This window comes from Orbicella faveolata, unplaced genomic scaffold (genome assembly GCF_042242905.1).
Source record: "Orbicella faveolata isolate gen_17 unplaced genomic scaffold, um_ofav_v1 contig_47, whole genome shotgun sequence".
Lineage (NCBI taxonomy): Eukaryota > Metazoa > Cnidaria > Anthozoa > Scleractinia > Merulinidae > Orbicella > Orbicella faveolata.
Genome location: NW_028301577.1, coordinates 8,851,091 through 8,870,993, shown reverse-complemented (window position 1 = coordinate 8,870,993; position 19,903 = coordinate 8,851,091). Strand labels below are relative to the sequence as shown.

The window sequence follows — 19,903 nt, the reverse complement described above, 5'->3', positions numbered from 1 at the left end:
ATGCTACGGTAGCGTCGTTTTTTTGTGCCGCGATGCCGCGATCAGAGAGCGGACTGAGCCGAGAGATTGACGTTGAAGCGGAGGACGGAACAACCAATCAAATAAAAGCGCGCGCTTAGAGAATTCAATTGTGACGCTGAGCGCGCGGCTAAAATCTTCAGTCGCACGGAGATTATTCTTGCGATCGGGCGCGTTTTGAAGTGCAGCGAGTGAAACGTTAGAAAAACACGTCTTTCTTGACCATGATCGTTTACAAAGCAACAGTGTGCTTTACACTGGTGATTTGTTGTCCAATTCATTTGTTGTTGACTAACTTTGCCGGAAAAATCCAGTCAAATCAGGAAAAAGGTAACAAAGAAGGGATCCTTGCATTTTCAAAGCATCTTTGATGTTAAGTTACTGTAAGAAAACTGTTATCGTCGACTTCCACGGCTGTTGAGAGAGCCTGCGTCTCGACCAGTTTTGACAATATATTATCATTTTCGTTTAGTTTTTCTCTGAAGTTTGCTTTGTTTTGAAAAGTTTCACCCTTGAATGACTGAGGTTTTTTAAACTTTTGACGTCACAGTCACTACAAAGCGCGCGCGTATCGTGACGTCATCTCTTGTGAAAAGCGCGAGCTTACACTCGTACCCAGGAAATCCGCTTGGAATAATGATGCCCAAGGGTTAAGCCGAAGGGAAGTTCCCATTAGGTAGGGAGTAGAGGGAAGGAGGACCCCTAAAAGAGCTTACTTGTGGAAGGCGAGCCGCGCAATCTCGTAAAAGCTTTAAAATTAAGTTTTTATTCTGGACAAGCAAGTAGATTTCAGTGAGGCCGAAGCTCGTAGTTTTCGCAACAGAAGTGTCACCCTTAAAAGTAAAGTAAAACGCTATATTTTAGAATGCACAATTTTAGTTTTGTGAATAATTTTACCTAAAGCTGATCGCTCGTTTAATTTTTCTTCAGGTATAACAGGTCCCCTCTCTATCCGCACGTTTCGTATTTGCGTGTGGTTATTTGTTCTGTGGTATTTGTACCTTTTCCTCAAGTATTGTTACTCGTATTACGTTCAGTACAAGTGAGTATATACCAGAAGTCCTGATATAGCTATAAGATGTTCAGCTTTCTTATACTATTCTGTCATATTACCTCAACGGATATTCGAGAATACGAGAGCCGAGAAATTTAAAAGGCGCGAATCATAAGCGAGTGACGCCAGTATATTTGCTACGAGCGTCTAAACTTGGGTATTTTATGTCCGAGTAGAGGGTGGCCTGGGCTTTTTTGTTTGCCTTGTGATATAGATTTTCAAGGGCACAAATGACTAAAAAATACTGGGTTTGTACACTCTGATATCCAGACCTAGTCACATTAATGCCAATACTAGTGGACAGATATAGAGTGCATGAAAATCGCAGGAAAGTTAATTGAGCAGAGCGACATTGTGACTGGTATTGGCTTGGTATCTCGTATGGCTTTTTGATTGATCTCATGCTCCTGATTGGATATAGCATGATACCTGCACGCTTTTCTTTAACCAATCACAAAGCTGAGTAACGAACCACTTGTCTTATTGATTTATGTCAATTCTTACTCAACCAAACGTTTTTTTCTTTTCACTAGGATTCGTTATGCTCCAGGCTGGTCTGCTAAAACTCAGAAGATGGGTTACAGTGTCTGCCTGGCACCTGAACTGCCTTACATTGATAGCAGTCGCCAGTTCTGGCCTGACATCGACAGCCACGTGACCAACGAATCGGCCAATCCTATTCTGTCTCATTCGGAGATCCCTGACAAAGAAGAATCAATTCACCTTCAGTTGAACTCTTGTAACCATGCCAAACCACTGTGTCTGAGCGGCAGTGACTGGGCCCGAATCCATGGCTTAATGAACCTGGCGCTCGCGCAACGTCAAAGGCGTGATATTGTCGGGCCCAGGTCACCTCTGACTCCATTCAAGTTAACAGGTGAATAATTTAATTTCTGTCCTCTTGAAAAAAACATTCAGTCTCAAAATTTGTGTTGTCTTATCTTGACCTTTCGCACTTCTGTATGGCTTCCAAGTATCTTGTGCATTCTGTAGTTTTGAGCTTTTACTTGATGTTATGATCAATCTTTTTTCGTGCGTCAGTGAAGCAAAATCACCTAGACTGACAACAACTTCGCCCTTAAGAACGATTTTCATGTTTTAGCCAAGAAAATAATCATATCATAAGCACAGTTTTGTTCACCAATTTCGTTATCTCGTTAACAAGTGCTTGATAAAAGATATAACTATTACGATATTGTGGTTAATGTTGTTTAATTTGTTTTATTTTAGGACCATCAAACTCGGTTACACGATGCCACAGTGTAATGGGCCTGGCGCTAGCCCAGCGTCAAAGGCGAGATTTTATTGGTCCCAGGTCTCTTCTGGTTACAGTCCTGTTATAAGGTAAGAAGCTATGGTAACTTATTATACGTTGTTGATTAAATTATGAGGTGATATTCCGCAACGACTTCCTGCACCCTGCAATACGATAGACGATGTTATTTGTTGTTTTGCTTTGGACTACGAATCAAATCCGTGTCGCAAACAGTCGCATGTTACAGTCGTAAACAAGGTTAACAGCGGGTATCAAAAACCACACCAAGCTCTAAGAAAAAATGAAGTTAAGTCTGCATATGAGCCAAGTGGCTCATCAGGCCGGAGCTTATCTCGGTCTCTGTAGCATGAAGCGACTAGGAGTATTTCTACTCCCCCCTGGATGGGATGCTGGTCCATCGCAGGGCTACCCCCAGCATTAAGTTCGCCGGTACCCATTTATACACCTGGGTGGAGAGAGACACTGTGAGAGTAAAGAGTCTTACCTAAGAACACAACACCATGTCCCCGGCCAGGGCTCGGACCCGGACCTCTCGATCCGGAGTCAAGCACACTAACTATGAGGCCACCGCGCCTCTAAACAAGAAAAAAGATAAAATTCGCCCAAAAATCATGTGACAATTAACAAACATATCCTGCTACAGTGTTTCACAGATAAAGGGATCACTGAAAATTAATTGTTTTCATTCTTTCTTTCAGATTTTAGTCTGCACCGACAAGACACTCTTAAATGAAGACTCACTTTGTACATATTCCAGTTTTGACTAAAATTTTTAAGGAATGAAAAACGATTGTAATTCAATATTACTTTTATAATTGTGTGTAAGTCTGTGAGTTTGTGCTGTGCGTGGTCTTGAAGTGTGTATGTGTGCGGTCTGTGTCTATGTGAATAAAATAAAAGATATGTTTTTCTGTACGGCTTGCCTGATTTCTTGGTCACGTATAGCTATTTCGAGAAAGGTTGTCCTAAAAACGCGACAATGACGAAAAATATTACGGTTAGTGGCAGAAGGGGAAAGCACAAAAACATATGTCCGTTTTCTTTTCCTGCAATCGCCTTCAGAAACACTGAACTTCAGCTCAATAAGCGGCAAACCATCACTACCCATAACACCTTTTGGCACTGTCGTGTTACGCCAACCTTTCTTGTAACCATGCCCCACTGTAAAGGCTGGTTTTCACTAGAGCATAAGCACAAGCACAAGCATAAGCATAAGCAGAAGTGAAAACTGCCACGACATAAACATAAGCATAAGCAGAAACATAAGAAGAACGAACCCACTTATTTGTCTTGTGCAGTTTTCACTAGTAACGCGCTCGACATAAGCATAAGCATAAGCACAAGAAAAACGGAACTAGTTCGTTTTTCTTGTGCTTATGCTTATGCTTATGTCGAGCGCGTTACTAGTGAAAACTGCACAAGGCAAATGAGTGGGTTCGTTCTTCTTATGTTTCTGCTTATGCTTATGTTTATGTCGTGGCTGTTTTCACTTGTGCTTATGCTTATGCTTGTGCTTGTGCTCATGTTCTAGTGAAAACTAGCCTTAAACATATATATAAATAAAGCCTCCATTTGGCGCGAAAATATGCTCGGATATTTGTCAGCGGACATTATCTGTTCCGGGAAGCGAACAGTTTTCCGAGAGCGTAGCTCGAGGAAAACTGTGAGCTTCGAGGAACAGATAATTTCCAAGGACAAATATCCGTGCATATTTTTGCGCAAAATGGAAGCTATTGTGTTTGTTATCCTTCAAATATTTTTCGCATTACGCGTAGTTTTGAAAATTGGGGAATGTCATCATATACTCCCTGGTTTCAGCTGGGGAATATTTGGTCACGTGACGCGTTTAGACCAATTGCGCGTGGGCGAAAATATTTGATGGATTATAAGATGGCGTATTTTAGTAGCCAATGTGATTGTCCAGACTTTTGAAACGCTGACTTTACAGATCATAGCGAGAGAGAATTAAAGAAGTGTCAAGAATGGCGCATCTTAATTTGGCGTAAATTTTTGGAGTCCGTCTTTCCTATCTTAACAGTTCATTTTCCTTTTTGTTTCACCTTCTACTTTTGAGTTTTCCTCTATTCTAGAGAATTTTGTGCGTCGCAAGAAAAAATTACTTAACGTATAGTGGTATAGCTCCTTTAACGGAGATGAGCGTAGAAATGTGCTGCTCACTTGTTAGTGTTGTTCTGGTTCTCCGATACTCCTTTTAGCCTCAACGAAAGCATTACCTTATCTAGCCTGTCAGCAGGCTCCAGCTGGAAGGGTCTGACCGCGGCTGGAAGGGCCGAGAAAGAACTGGGTTAGAGTGAAGTGACCGAGGGGGGAATTGGGTTGGGGTTCAGCTATTCTCTTTTTACCCGCGTTCTTGTTGCCCCATCCTCGAATACAGCGCCCGTTCTCAGGTAATTCCCAAAACAAGTGTGAAGTGCAAACACGTAGGGTTAAGTGTTCTTGAGCCTAGTGACTCACAGAAACTGCGCTGGTTTCCCCCAATCTCTGCAGCAGGTAACGACCAAATGTACTCCTACTTCCCCGGATAGGATCAGCAGTCTATCACGGGCGTGCGAGTTTTTGTCATCGATTTCATGAAACATATTGAACCGTTGTAAACAATGGGAAGACCTCTGTGCTAAAAACTCTTCAAATCGTTCTATGAAGTGCATAATAAAAGCAATTCCTCACAATGGTTCAGTTGAAAACATCTTTTATTTGGGAAACTTAAACTTATCATCAATTTACATTTTATTCTCAAGTGAAAAACAAATCCCCAAACCACACAAAACAGCGCATTCAGTTCAAAAAGGGTTACTAGAAAAATAGACTTCAAACTTTCAATGCTGATTCAACTCTTAAAGTTCACTCGTTTTAAAAACTAAGTGAGAAAACAGATATATACATAATGTACAAAAACGGTGATATAAAATTCTTTATAATAAATAGGAAAAAAATCCTTGTTCTAATGACTTTTGGCAATACAAATGAAACTTTGTGTATAGAGTCTATGTAATATATCGCACAAGAAAAACCGTGTTTGACCACATTTCCAAACACCGAGAAAAGAGTTACGACGCGTAGCGGAGTATTTTAACGAGCGTCGAGGTGTTTGGTGTTTTTACCAGTTTTGAATAGGTTTTTTAATGTTTTTTTTTTCTTTGCATCTTTCTGTTGCCTGTAAGATTAAGGATGTCCTACTTTATGTAAAGCACTCCGGTGGTTTATACTCGGCATATCGTAAAGGGCAAGAGTAATGCAACAGAAGCTACTATCGGAGACAATTTGATTTTCCCAAGGCGCAATGTTAGCAACTAGGGATATCTACAATATCCCTCCATGCAGGAGTGGGGTGGAGCACCAATTTACAATGCCCCGGTTGAATGGACAATAATGCAAAACGGTCTTTCGTGTATCTCCAATCCGGGTATTAGTTTTAACTAGCATCAAAGCGAGACCAACAGATCATTATCATAATCTCGGCATTGGACTGGAACCTAGCTTGCTAGTGCCACATGAGCCTCCACCGCAAGCTAGTTCCAGTCCAATACCGAGAATACGAAAATGGTCCCTAGCTTCTCGATTTGGTATAAAACTACTCGGTCACTTCCGACCTAGTCCATGTATTCTGGGGCGAGGGCCGTCCCTTTCCCATATCGGTGACCACTTCACTCTTGGCTTGCGGGCTCACCACTTTTCCAGGGCGAGTTTCGCTCATCTTTTCAGTGTGTTCAATCAGCGACAAACAAACAAATGCCCAGTTAAACAGATACTGAGCAGGCAATGAACCGTGCTTCGCCACCGCTCCTTGAGGCACATCTGTGAGTAACAAACAAGGGAAAAACAATTAGTCACAAACAAACAGGCCTTGAGGCATATAAAGTTGCCTTTGTGACGGCGCCCTTCAAAACTTGTCACGTACGTCATCTTTCCGTGAGCAGTTTTGAACTCACTGCACTATAAGTAAAAATTCTTAAAAATTCTCACACAGGCTGAAAGAAAAATAGAGGTTATGCTCTGAAGGTAACTGTCATACAATAGAAGGTAAACCCACTTCAAAGCCAACCACAACTATCACAGTAAGTCAAAATAGGTTAATAAAAAAACTCAAAGTGAAAATATATAGCCTAGGCCAAATACGAGCATTTCGCCAAACTCGCTTGCGCCCCCGGCAGCTCTCATCGAATCTCGTACTCTCTCGGCGTCTGTCGTCGACTCTCGTGCTTCCTTGGCGTTTGCCGTCCACTCTCGTGCGCTCTCGGCGTCTGTCGTCAACCCTCGAACGCTCTCGGCGACTCCCGTCGCCTTTCGTGTACTCTCGTCGAATTTGAACCTGTTAAATGTTTGAATCTTTGAAAGTTTTCTATCGCTTAACCGCCTATAAAACTCATGAAAAACAAAGAAAAGGAAGGGCACTACTTACCCTGAAGCTTTCCAGCTAACGACTTAGCGTCTACACCGATAGAATTCTTCTTCGCTGTGGGATCGTAGGACGTTATAAGCTTAACCAGGTCAGGATTAACCATCTGTTTACACATACTCCACTCGTTGAACTTCTCCTGTTGCTGTCGATCCGTGTAGAAGATCCCTAACACGGCTTTCAGGATATCGTGAATCACTTTAGGCGGATCCTTATAGCTCTTGATCTCGGCAAAGGCTCTGCAAATTTCAATAAAGTCGCGTTTACACTAGATTACTGTCTTCTAAGGAATGTCGTTAAACTAACACCATGGCAATCCCAGAGCCACACGATCACTTTGGCGGCAATCGCAAAATAAACCAATAACTGACATGCAAAAACTCTACACGCGGCAAGCGCGGGAAAAATTACGAGATTTGTATAAGTTTCGATCAAATTGGCTGCAAATATATCTGTTGTCTTTGATTGGTTGAGCACCTTGTATGGGAATGTCAACCTATAGCAGAGCACAAAAACTCGTAACCAAAGCAACTACCTTTAGAAACGTAGCGGTAATATTGAAAGTGTTATCGAAGGAAATTAAACTATATAAAAATTTGAATAAGTAAATTACCTGGCGTCCAGCCTTCCCACGTTCTCTCTCAGGTCCAGCAGCATAAGGCGGTCAAATAGCACGTCAATTCGAGCATCTTCGTACTCCTTCTCCACCTCTACATACCCAAAAAGCAATCAGTTAATGATAATTATTAAGTAATGACGAACGTAGGTGCTACATCCTATAGAGTAAATGAGCACGAACAACAGAAAAAGAAATCAGTCATGGGCACGAATTTTCGAGAGGTACAGAGGCTATTCTCACTCTGATAGTCACTAAAAATGCTGCGGTTTTAATGAAACGTCAACTCACCCAACACAATGTTTTTCTCGGCTCCGCCTGTGATCTCTCGCGCTACCTCTCTATGCGCCTTGGCCAGCAGTTTGAGCATGCGCTGTATCTCCTTGTTCTCGTGCGGTGGAAGAGCTTTGAGGTCACCAATGCTAATGTCAACCACAGCAACAGCTCTCCCTTCCCCATCCCTGAGGGGAAAGGCCATGTGACGCTCGCCGTACGCATCTGCAGTGATGGTCTCTGAGCTCTCTACACATTTGAACAAGTAGTCTCTGAAAATAATACGTAAGAAAATTTGCTCAATAGATGGACAACTGTTTTCTTCACATCTGACCAAACAGGAACATGTTCCTCTTACTCAGCCATGAGTATAAATATTTCTTTATAAGTAATGTTAGTTCACTTATTTTCTTCTCACCTGAAGAGATTGTCTCTTCTATCCAGTCTTGGTGGATTTGTATAGTGCTGACTAACCCCGTTGTGAGCCAAAGTCATCATTCGGCGAAGAACTAACCCGTCAGTAGGCTAACGACAAAACAACAAGGGAAATTAAATAATGAAAAACAAAAGTTTAGATAGCGTTTGCAAAGCCGAGTTGAACAAACAGTCACGCTTGTTGTTACACATGTCAAGGTGATATTTAAACACTTTATGCTCACCAAGTCGTGGTTATAGAATTACTTGTAAACCTTAATTAAGCCACCAATTTTCAAAAACCACCCGGAAAGCATTAATTTCTATTGGCTAAGGGGTTATAAGCGTTTCACACAACCCGGTCAAATGGTACAAAATCAGCCATGTTAGGATGCAAGTGGCACCAATCGATTGACTTTCCTTTGTTTTGGAAGTCCCACTATATCCAACTTGCGTCCGAGCGTGACTGATTTCGTAGCACTACCAGGTCGTGCAAAAGGGCCCCTTAACGCGGGACGAATGTTGGAATTTCGTACTATTCGGCCTATTTCTGACCAGAAAAAAATCCTTTACCTTCAATCCAGGCTCCACCATATAGACATTGACATTCTGTACATTAGGACTGCGCCGCAAAATCCAGGAAACTGCTGACTCAGCAACTCTGAGCGTTTTCCGACGGATGTCCACAAACTGGATGGCTTGACTCAAGGCCTTGGCCACGCCTTGGAAGAAGCTGATCTCATGCGTGATAAAAACGGGTTTGTGAGGATCTGCCAGTGTGTCAACACCAAGGACGCCGATCACTCGCCGCTCGTGATCTTTTAGAGGCAGAGCGATGAACGAACCGTCTCCTCCCTGAGAGAGATGACGAATAAGAGAACAGTCATTACGATAGCAAATGGTCCCAAGTTTTCAAGAACCGTGAGCAAAATGACGTGATATCGCTTAGGTAACTGCTTACAGACGAAAAAAGTTTCTCCGTTTCCGTGTTTCTTCAAGGCCCGTTCCAAACTACGCCAGAGGAATTTGAAAACGGAGGTTTCACTATGAAAATGCATCAAATGTTTTCCGCCCACAGCACGCCGGAGGAATTTAAAAACGCATGCTCAATCAACGGTCATTTTGGATTTGTGTTTGAGGAAAAAGCGTGACGTCGTCGTTTTCGAAAGCTTCGTTTTCAAAAAATCAAATCTCTCCGGTTTGAAGAGCGTTTTTGAAAAGCTCCGTCTTCGTGGCGGATTAGTGTGGACGGTAGGTCTAACCGTAGAAATAAAGCTGTGTTTTCAAATTCCTCCGGCGTATTGTGGTAGGTAAAGTCTGCATACGAGCCAAGTGGCCCCACCAGGCCGGAGCTTATCCCGGTTTCTGTAGCATGAAGTGACTAGGAGTATTTCTACTCCCCCCTGGATGGGATGCTAGTCCATCGCAGCGTTACCCCCAGCATTAAGTTTGCCGGTACCATTTATACACCTGGGTGGAGAGAGGCACTGTGAGAGTGAAGTGTCTTGTTCAAGAACACAACAAAATGTCCTCAGCCAGGGCTCGAACCCAACCCGTTCGTTACGAAGGCGAACGCACTAACCATGCGGCCATCGCGCCTCCCACGGCGTAGTGTGGACGCTGGATAAAATTTCATGTTTGTGAGGAAAGACTGAAATAAACATGAGCTAAAGCAGAGTACTCCTTTGATGTGGTCAGACTTATCAGCCTTCGATCTCAAATCCTAAAGCTCTCAATTCTTACCTCTTCTCTTCGGTTAGGATTCCAAATTGTCACCCCAGAGTGGGTCGCCACCTTAGGCACGTGAATGGGTTTCCCAGAGTCCACGGCAGTCCAGCTTAAAGTTTTCACGTCCCTGTACAAAACCTTCCCCAGCACGTGCGGAATATCGTCTACTGTGCAGGACACGTAGCGCAACAATGTCTCTCCACGATGCAGCTGGTTCACGTCGTCATTGTTTTCGAGCATGCAAACTGAAGAACTCACGATCTTTCCTCGTCCATGTTCTTCCGCGTCTTTGAAGAGAACATGGTATACCGCGCGGTAGACTGGATCTAGTTGCGCGCCGCCGGTCTGCGCAGCAGCATCGATCATCGTCATCCATCGCTTTCGTGCATCACCGCGCCTGCGCTCTTCGAAAGACCGCTGTGGAAATGAGTGCAGAGATCTTGTCAGAAAAACGAGATCGAGACCTGGATGAATTATTTGTTGCCGATACACGTACCGCAGCCAGATAATCAAAATGTTTGTCGTAAACACGATTTTTGCAACGCTATAAAATTCTCTCTCCACACCCAATGAACCCATCAAAGTTCACATTTAAGTTTAAGTTTAATAATACTTTGTCATACTAGTACAAGTAAATAAATCACAGAAATTACAAAAAGTACATGACTGGAGAATAACTGGGGGAAACTTAATTCCCTTACAAAGAATATTCTCCGATATTAAACATTCTAAAAAAATTAAGAAGTGAAATTTACAATTTAAGTGCGGCCCAAAACTAGCTTAATTAAACTGCGTACTAAAATTGACACTATAAAATTACGAAATAAGATTTCAATACAGCCCAAAGCTAACCAAATTAAATTGCATACATGTCACTCACGAGTTACATCTAATTTAAAATTGACACAAATGATCTAATAGATAGGATTTAAAACTGCTTAATGAAGGTGCATGCGGAGACAAGAGGACCATTTTGTCAAATCCTGATTAAAATCCTAAACGTCTACTCAACCTATGATAGACTCTGACTCAGATTCTATCATAGGTTGAGTAGAAGTTTAGGAAAACTCCGCCATCATGGGTTATTACTTTATATTATTACGTCATATTACTTCATATTTGACAAAATTGTGTGTGTTTTGGTGACTTGTTATCAATGAGGACACTTTGTGATGCATATCATAAGGAATTCGAATCTCATTAGCGTTCACCCCTGGACATATCTGTCATGGGTCGACTTCAACAGTTGAATTTGGTCCATCTTTGAAATGAACCTTTTTCGTTTTATCTTCTTTATCATCGTTTTTCACCCTGCTTGAGACGTTTGATTTTGTTGAAACTTCCGAATTGAACAACTCTTTCCTGTAGAAAATGTACATTATTTCACCCAATTTCCTCCAAACTTACTAAACTTGACTCTGAAGATGACTTCCGCCAGGGTGGCGAAACGTCAGTCACCAACAACATGCAGTTTTTTCAGAACTACCCACACCCGGACGATCACACTATACGAACTAAACCTTTTCTAGCAGAAAACCAAAAAAGCTTTGAATAAATTGACTCCAACAATACAATTCGGTTCGTTCCAACAGAACGGATGTAGGAAATGCAATACGGGCTTAATACGGTATCAAACCTTACCTCCACGCTTGTGGTGAGAAAGTGAATCAGTGACTCAAACACGTCCTCCTGTGGAAAAGACTTCACTATGGCATCAATGCACTCACGGAAAGAACGCTTGTTAAGTGTGCTGTTCACCTGACCAAACACCTTCAGAGCTGAAATTTTACAACGACAAATAGAACATTAACATCCTTTTAAGATCGAAACGTTAGAGCACAGCCCACGGCAATTGATCGCAATAGGCCTCAAAACTGGTATCTGGAATTTTATTGGGGAAGCTGGAAAAATACTTGGGGAAAGGTAACTCAACAAGAGACATAATGTGGGGGACTGGAGGGGGATTGCATTCTGCGGTGGACTAACATCCCATCCAAGAGGGAAGGGGGTAGCAATTATTCCTAGCCGCTTCATGCTACAGAAACTGAAGTCAGACGCCGGCCTAGGTCAATTCAAGACTTGGCCAGTATCGACGATTAAGTTTCGTAATTTTAGTCAGTTGAAGATAAACTGGCAACTCGCACCTTCTTTGAAGTTGTCGATTCCATCAGAGCGCCATTTGTTCAACACAACGTGAATTTCTTCTACCTCCAGATAACCAGAAGCGTTCACATCCCACAACTCGTACAGCTGATCAACTTGACGGCGCCTCTTGGCTGAACGAGCTTCCATGCGAGCCTGTCAATACAACAAAACGACCAATACGTTAATAAGCTTAGAGTTCTTAAGAGAGCGTACCGCTTATCATCAAAAGAATACATTGTAGTCCTAAAACTTTGTTGAACTTTATTCCTTTTGGCTACAACCTGGGAGGCGCTGAAATATTCCTCTTATAAAACTCGAACTTCAAAACACTAGCTTGGACTTTGAAAGTCAGAAAATTGTGTTTGATTAACGAAAGCTCTTTTTCTTGAAAAGTTACAGTTCAACCCCTATAAGACGGCCACCCTCGGGGAAATGGATAGTGGCCGCTTAAAGGGGGCCGGCCGTTTGATAGGTAAAGGTAAAGGTAAAGTCTGCATGCGAGCCAAGTGGCCCATCAGGCCGGAGCTTATCCCGGTTTCTGTAGCATGAAGCGACTAGGAGTATTTCTACTCCCCCCTGGATGGGATGCTAGTCCATCGCAGGGTTACCCCCAGCATTAAGTTCGCCGGTACCCATTTATACACCTGGGTGGAGAGAGACACTGTGAGAGTAAAGTGTCTTGCCCAAGAACACAACACAATGTCCCCGGGCAGGGCTCGAACCAGGACCGCTCGATCCGGAGACGAACGAACTAACCATGAGGCCACCGCGCCTCCCGTTTGATAGAGGTACAAACAATAGAAAAGCCCTCAACGGGACTTTGATTACTGGCCGCTTAATGGGGGTGGTCGTTCAATAGGTGGCCACTTAATAGGGGTTCGACTGTATACGCATGTTATGGCCGTTTCCCTTTTCTTAATGATAAATCAAAGTGCACTCTCATTGTAAGCTATCACATCGGCGATCATGAACAAGAGTAGGGTCGAACCCCTATTAAGTGGCCACCTATTAAACGGCTACCCATATTAGACGGCCAGTAATCAAAGTCCCGATGAAGGCTTTTCTACTGTTTGAGCCTCTGTCAAACGGCCAGCCTCCTTTAAGAGGCCACTATCCATTTCCCCGAGGGTGGTCATCTAATAGGGGTTGAACTGTAAAAGGTAACCATGTTCAGTCTTTATAGCTCCGCTCGCCATGGCTACCTACACTGGCCACACTAACAAACTAAACCATACACACACCTTGTTCATCCTCGCCATTCGTTCATCATCTGTTTCGACATAACCGGCTCTTACAAAACGGACAAGATCATCAAACACTTGTCTGAAAACGTAAAGCAGAACATTAAAATGTCGTCTTCACTTGTTAAATCAGATTCATGTTACGTGACACATATGCATCAGTCAATGGTTCCAATATAATAAATGACAGCTATAACAATTGATGTAGTGATAACTAGTTGCAACACCACCACTGTTCACGACCTATCGCGTTGCATTCCTTGGGGCAATCTGTTGCCCCAGGGGTTGCCTCAGGGGTTTCTCAGGGCTTGCCCCAGGGTCAGAAGCACTCCCAGTAAAGGGTTTCAGCAATGACGATGGCAGAAATAACCACATGCCTTAAACGTGAAAGTCCCCTCCGGCCCTATTGCACAAAGTTTCAAATTTATCGAACTCTTCATGTAACAATTTATTGCCATCTGGGACGTTTTTTCATGTTGTCATCGTTTAACCACCATGCAACTTTTACGCCTCTGACAACAGTTCAATTTGAAGCACGCCTTTCTACAGTGTACTGTAAGTCGATCACAGATTCAGGACTTACTTGATTGGAGTACTTCCAAGAAACTTCTCCAGTAGATGTATAAACTGTGGCTGGTTGAGTGAGTTTTCATCAAATGCTGATCCTTCAGTCACGGACTTGGGTCTTGGTAGTGTGCTGGCCGATGTCTCTGTGTCTTCTTGATCCGACATCTGATCATCAACTAATTGACATAGCAATGAGAAGAATACAAATCATATACTGCTTTCATATGATGCTGATGTGTTGCTGGGGTATTGTACACTTGGCACAGGATGAGGACCTTACAAAGATCTTGGTACAAGCTTAGCAAAGATGCCGACAAAAATCATTACACAATCCTCAAAGGATAATTTCTTGCAAAAAGCTTGCTCTCAAATTTACCTTCAGGGTCGCTATCAGTGCTTGAACAACTTTACTTTGTTGTATTAAAATCATAATCTAGTGGGTAGATAGCTTGCCTGGGGCTTAGCCTAAAATGTCAATCATGTTTCGCCTTCAGCCTAATCCCCCGGCAACTAAGCTGAGGGTTAGAGATGACTGACACTTCAGGCTACATGTAAGTGAGCACGAAAAGTTACTCGCTAGACAGGCATATCTATTTGTCCTAAACGACCAAGCCCTGACCCTTAAGATGCTCAATAAATGTAATTACTATAGGAACCTCCACAGGTAATCGGAAAGAGCTGTAAAGATCCTTAAAGATCTTTTCAAGATTTCACCAGGGCTTTATAATGCTAATTCTTTCTCAATCATTGACGAGCAAAAGATACATAAAAATAATGATCACATCAGACATACTTTCATCAGGGATTGACTCCAACAACTTCCTGTCTTCTTCTTCATCATCAATTATTTTTTGTTTTATTCTTTCTTTCTCAGCTTCTTCATCTTGAACTTCACCTTGATCGTCATCACCAGCTTTCTCATCTTAAAACATGCATTCAAACCAGAAACAAAACCAAGTAAAATATTTCACTTAAAATTGTCATGCAAAATTATTAGTGCCCCAAACCGAATGAAAAAATCATTATGGGGCAAAGAAAGGGTGCAAATTCAGTACAATTTAGCTCTAGCCCTTCCAAACTGATAACAAAATTTTCTGGTCCAGAAGCGAGTCATTGATTTGTACAAAACAAGTGCAGTCACAAAATGCACCCTGTTGATGGACTAGTAAAGTTCTCTTGGCCTGACTGAGCTATTAAATCTGAATCTCTATGACTGAGTTACTAAATGTTACCTTTGACATTGCACCCTTGTTAAGAATACTTTTTGATGTTGACCTCACCTTCTTTTTCTCCATCACCCTCTCCATCTCCAGGTTGATCCTCAGCATTTTCAACAATTTGATCTTCTTCTCCTCTGTTACTTTCTTGAGGTATTTCCTCTCCTTCTGTTGGTTCGTGAGCTGTTTCTTCCTCCGCAGCTTCTTCTTCTGGTTTCTCTCTCTCCTCACTTTGTGGCTCTTCTGATGTTTGTTCAGGTTCTTTGGCTGTTTCTTGCAGTGGTTTTTTATCAGGCTCTGCTTGTTCTGTTTGTGGTTTTTGCTCTTCATCTGTGCCTGCTCCTGCATCCTGTTTCTGGTTAAGCTCCTCATCTTCATCACTGGTTTCTTCTATCTCCAAAACAGGCCCTGAATACAGAGAAGTTGTTGGTTAGCTTGGGTTAACATCTCTACATCCACTGCAAGTACTTCATTAACATGCCTGTAAATATTATCAGCCAACTTTCCAAAGTTGGATAACAATATGGATCAAAAATACAGATAATTAATATTGTAATTGTAACTACTGTTGATCACCTTTTGACATTTGAATAACATTGGAAGTCCACCGAAAAATTCTAGAATTCAATGTACATTTAGTAGCCTAATAACTACTGGCGAGTGACAAACTTACACTTTCTTGGATTACGTAGAGAGTTCCTCATTGGTTCAACTGCATTATCATAAAATGAACATAGAATATCCAAAATACGCTTTCTGTCGACATGGCCAGCCTAAAGGGAAAGAACAAAAGAAAGAATAGTTATGTTCATGTATCATGTCATAATCATTTAAAATGCCACACATTTGCCAACTTCTTTTCATATACCAACTGGCAACTACTACAACCAATCCTATTGAACACCTCATGCTGGAGCGGAGCATAGGCTAGTGATGGGACCCCTTCATACTCCTTTGTCTCCGGCCATACCAAATGACAAATGATACACATAAACATATGCTGAGGAGAGTGCTGACTGCAGTATTAAGTGCAATTTTCATCAGTGCCCTGCTTATCCAAAATTGTGATCAAGATTAGATTCAGAAACTGGCAAAACAGGAGTGTTTTGTGCTAGGTAATCAAATGGGCTGTGGTTTTTGGTATAAGTCTAATAAAGATGAACATTAAATAATAAACAATCAAGGCAGGTACATTGTAGACACAGTTTTTTTTTGTACAACTTACATTCTTCATGTCACAACTCAAGAAAAGGTTCCTCAGAGTAAGTCTACAAGGAAAAAGACTACTGTTAAAAACTCTTCACATTCCATGGGCGGGCAAGATGATCAAACTTCCCTCCCCTTGATTGGCTACCCAAGCGGGCAAGATGGCAATATCTTGCTGGCTCAGGACCACCCTCTGTGTCCCACAAGAAAAATGTCCCCGAAAGTCATATAATAAAACCTGTATTGACCAAGCTTGTGTGGTCAAGATGGCTGGATATTGGCCTCATTCTTTTTTTGCGAGTTAATGAACCTCTACTCCGTCTAGTCCATAAACATGCAAAAAAAGAACTTGGCCAATATCCAGCCTTCTTGAATGATCAAGTTGGTCAATAAACCATATTCTGGACACTTCAGTTTGAGATAAACTAAGTGATGGTCTGAAAAGGTAACAAACATAACTATTGAACATAACTCACCTCATTGCTTCTTTCACAGTAGCTGCTCTGTAATGTGCTGCACAGCGAGTTAAGTGGTCGATAAAGGCATTGAAAGCTTCCTTGGAAAGATTGCCAGCATAAGGACGAATGTACTATAAACAAAACACAATAAAAGTAAACAGATTGCAATGTTTTTCATCCTGATTGAAGTAATTGAAGGGATTTAGATTATTCTATGATGTTTACAGGTAATGCAAATAATTAAATGAACATGTCGTATGTGTATAATATCTCTTACATCTTTAAATTGCTGCATATTGACCATTTTACCACTAGAATCTGTCGGCTCAAGGGGAATAAGAAAGGATGCACCTGCCAAAATGAATAAATAAAAGATAAGTAAACAGTGTCACATCAAGGTAATGCTGAAAAAAAATTAACTGTGACAATAAAATCAATTCAACACTGCCACATTTTATAAGGGGTGGCAAATGGTCCTTCAAAAACCATGGGTCTTGCAAAATTTTCATCAAATTTCAAGCGTCTCACAATCTTGTATTTTAGAGGTTATGTGCATCTTGCAGTCACAATTTTTGCAAGCTCAGAAAGTCCTGAAATATTGATTTTTTTTTTATAAATGACTTCTGAACGTCTTAGAATCCTGAACATTGTGAGCTTGCATATAAAACACTTTGAAGCAGGGATTTCATTAATGTCTTCAGCAGGAAGGCAACAGGTTTTAACAGGTGACAATACTTTTTGAACTGAAATTCTTTACAGGAAAAACTTTCCTCTAGATGGTCAAACCAGGTAGACAAAATCGTTCTCATGGTTCAGGTCAATTTGCCCTGAATGCCCAACACTTAATGAAACCCCTGTTTTAAAGTCTCAGTCTCACAATCAAAGAAGTCAAACTATCTTGTGCTCACAAAGAAAAATGCTAGTGTCACCTTCCCGCAGAGTCTTGTATTCACTATTCACCACCCCTTTTATAATTTAATTAGTACCTTTCCTGATTTCTTCTGGAAGATTTGCAGCAACTTCTTCAAATGATTTTAGAACATTTTGAACCTATTTAGTAACAGTGCAAAATTAAAAAGTTACAGTGTAGCTCAGTCTTCAAAAGGGACGTGGTTCACAACTGCTAAAAAGGGTTGAACTCTTACATGTAACTCTGGTATTTGTGGCATACCCAGGGATGGGGAGGCTAAACAAAGTCATATAGTGGGGAATCCTTGTCCCTATGTTTACCCTTTTGTATGTTAATTGTACCATTGAAAGTTCACTGCATTTGAGTTCACTCCAATGTACCAAAGAAGATTACTCCTGATATTACAAGTTTGGTGGCAAATGACTTTGCTCCTAACATTAAAAACTTGTTTCCTCAGTCAATAAGAGGGATCTGCCAGAGGTGAGTTTTGCTGGTCTATGTAACAGGTTGCCAGTTGAGAGTTCAATCATAAATTGCTCCTGTTTGACTATGAGTAGTCCCTCTTCGCTTAGTCCATTGTGTGTGACATGAATGAAAATCTGGGGACCAGAAGCACGCAAAAGGAGGGAACCTCCTTTTGCACGCTTCATGTCCCCACGATTTCTTGCCCCCATTTTTTCCTTGAGGTTTTTTACCATCAAGCTTGATGGACTAAGTGAAAGAAGAACTACTTGTAGTCTATGCCCTTGTATCAGCCCTTAACATCTGATCCACTGTTTGTGTATAATCAGAATGTGTTCACACTTTAGTTTTATGGCAACTATAAACTTCCACTGATCCAAGTGCTAAAAACTCACCTAATGACAAGCTGGAGTGGGATGGCAGATATTATATACATTAATTGGGAACAAACTTGTAGGATACAAACTTTTGATGGTGCAAAACCTATAACAGACCCCTTTTACCCTTATCTACCATCCGCCCCCTGTCTAAGCCTTTTAAGTCTGGAAACAATAATTACTACATGTACATACAGTTGAACCTCCACTAATGGCCACCTCTCTACAATGCCCACTTTTTTTCATTGTGGTGGATGGTTCATACATTCACTTATATTTCAACCCATCTACAATGGCCTCCTCTTCACAACAGCAATGGCCAATTTTAAGCATGTCCTTAACTACCAAAATAACCTCTCCACCAAGGCCATCTCTCTATAACGGCCCCTTTCATCTGTCTCCAAGGTGGCCACTGTAGAGAGGTTTGAGTCTGTATATAGTGAATTGTGGATTCATGATGGGAAAACTCTGTAAACTGCGTTTATCATAACTGATAACAGATATATTCACTTACAACTGATAAGGGAAGAACACCATTCCAGTCAGCAGTCCACTCAGGAAACTGCTCCTCCACAGCAATAGAACGACGGCGGTTTTCCATGTTCTTTTGGTGCTCCTCTTTTTCTCTTGCTTCACGCCTTTTCTTGGCATCAGCCTTGAGCTTAACAAGTTTGTTGTCTTCCATTGAAAACACCTCCTTTTTGAGGTCTTCCACTACTTTGCGGATGCCCTTCGCATAGGGTGAAGCTTCCGCAAAGTTACTATACTTAGGATTATTTCTCATAAGAAACTGTGCCAGGTAATCAATGGGATTAAAATCTGGACAGAAACCCTCAGAATCCGCCAGATCTCTCTTTTCAACCTCAGTCAACAGTTTCTCAACTCCCAAAATTAAGGTTGGTAAAAGATTTTCAACCAAATACACTCTCACATCCGAGGTAAGGTCGTTGTCATTAAGCCAGTCTCTAGCTAGAACATCCAGAGGAACTGTTCTAGCAACAAGACGGGAAAGCTCTTTAGATTCAGCATCTCGTTTCTTGCGCTCCGCTTTCACCTCCATCAGCCTACGGGTGATTTTTTTCTCCACGTTGCCTCGCCACCTGTTTATCGCGCTTCGTGTAAAAGCCCTCAAAATTGGAGACGCCATACCGTCCGTTTCCAAAATATGTTGACTGATCACATCAGAAACCGATAACGCTCTCGATCTTCCTTCAAAATGCTCGGGCGACATGCTCTCTGATCTTGCAAGAAAGCCTTCTTGATCGGCGTCCGTTCCTAAATCATCCACTTCAAATTCGATCTCTGTGGCGTTCAGAGGCTCTTTCGATAATGCTACTGCTGCAGCCATTTTGCTAAATGCACCCTGAGTAGATTCTGATTGGAAATCCTGGAGAAGTTCTAAAACAACATGAGAATTAATCACTGTTCTAAGTTCGAGAATGTTATGACTTCAAACATGGCGGAAAAAGAACAGTTGTCTGTTTCTATGACAACTCTTTGACTAATTACCACGCCACCCGCTAC

General features: G+C 41.8%; 2 protein-coding genes across 2 annotated transcripts; one reads left to right on the top strand and one right to left on the bottom strand.

The window, feature by feature from the left end:
- The first annotated feature begins 31 nt into the window (after positions 1 to 31).
- LOC149097027 (uncharacterized) lies at positions 32 to 2,431 on the top strand. Its single transcript, XM_089279208.1, has 4 exons — positions 32 to 348; positions 949 to 1,060; positions 1,606 to 1,949; positions 2,303 to 2,431. Exons 1-4 carry the CDS (start codon positions 243 to 245, stop codon positions 2,413 to 2,415), a joined length of 675 nt encoding a protein of 224 aa, XP_089135334.1. The 5' UTR covers positions 32 to 242; the 3' UTR covers positions 2,416 to 2,431.
- A 2,610-nt stretch (positions 2,432 to 5,041) lies between these two features.
- LOC110059776 (EF-hand calcium-binding domain-containing protein 5-like) lies at positions 5,042 to 19,837 on the bottom strand. The gene is made up of 19 exons (XM_089279690.1): positions 18,894 to 19,837; positions 17,617 to 17,680; positions 16,908 to 16,981; positions 16,649 to 16,761; positions 16,192 to 16,234; positions 15,640 to 15,739; positions 15,030 to 15,374; positions 14,543 to 14,671; positions 13,766 to 13,925; positions 13,183 to 13,264; positions 11,941 to 12,094; positions 11,438 to 11,574; positions 9,812 to 10,213; positions 8,642 to 8,923; positions 8,073 to 8,179; positions 7,673 to 7,926; positions 7,379 to 7,475; positions 6,769 to 7,004; positions 5,042 to 6,164 (listed from the first exon to the last, which is right to left on the bottom strand). Exons 1-19 carry the CDS (start codon positions 19,725 to 19,727, stop codon positions 5,941 to 5,943), a joined length of 3,837 nt encoding a protein of 1,278 aa, XP_089135816.1. The 5' UTR covers positions 19,728 to 19,837; the 3' UTR covers positions 5,042 to 5,940.
- Between the last annotated feature and the right edge of the window lie 66 nt (positions 19,838 to 19,903).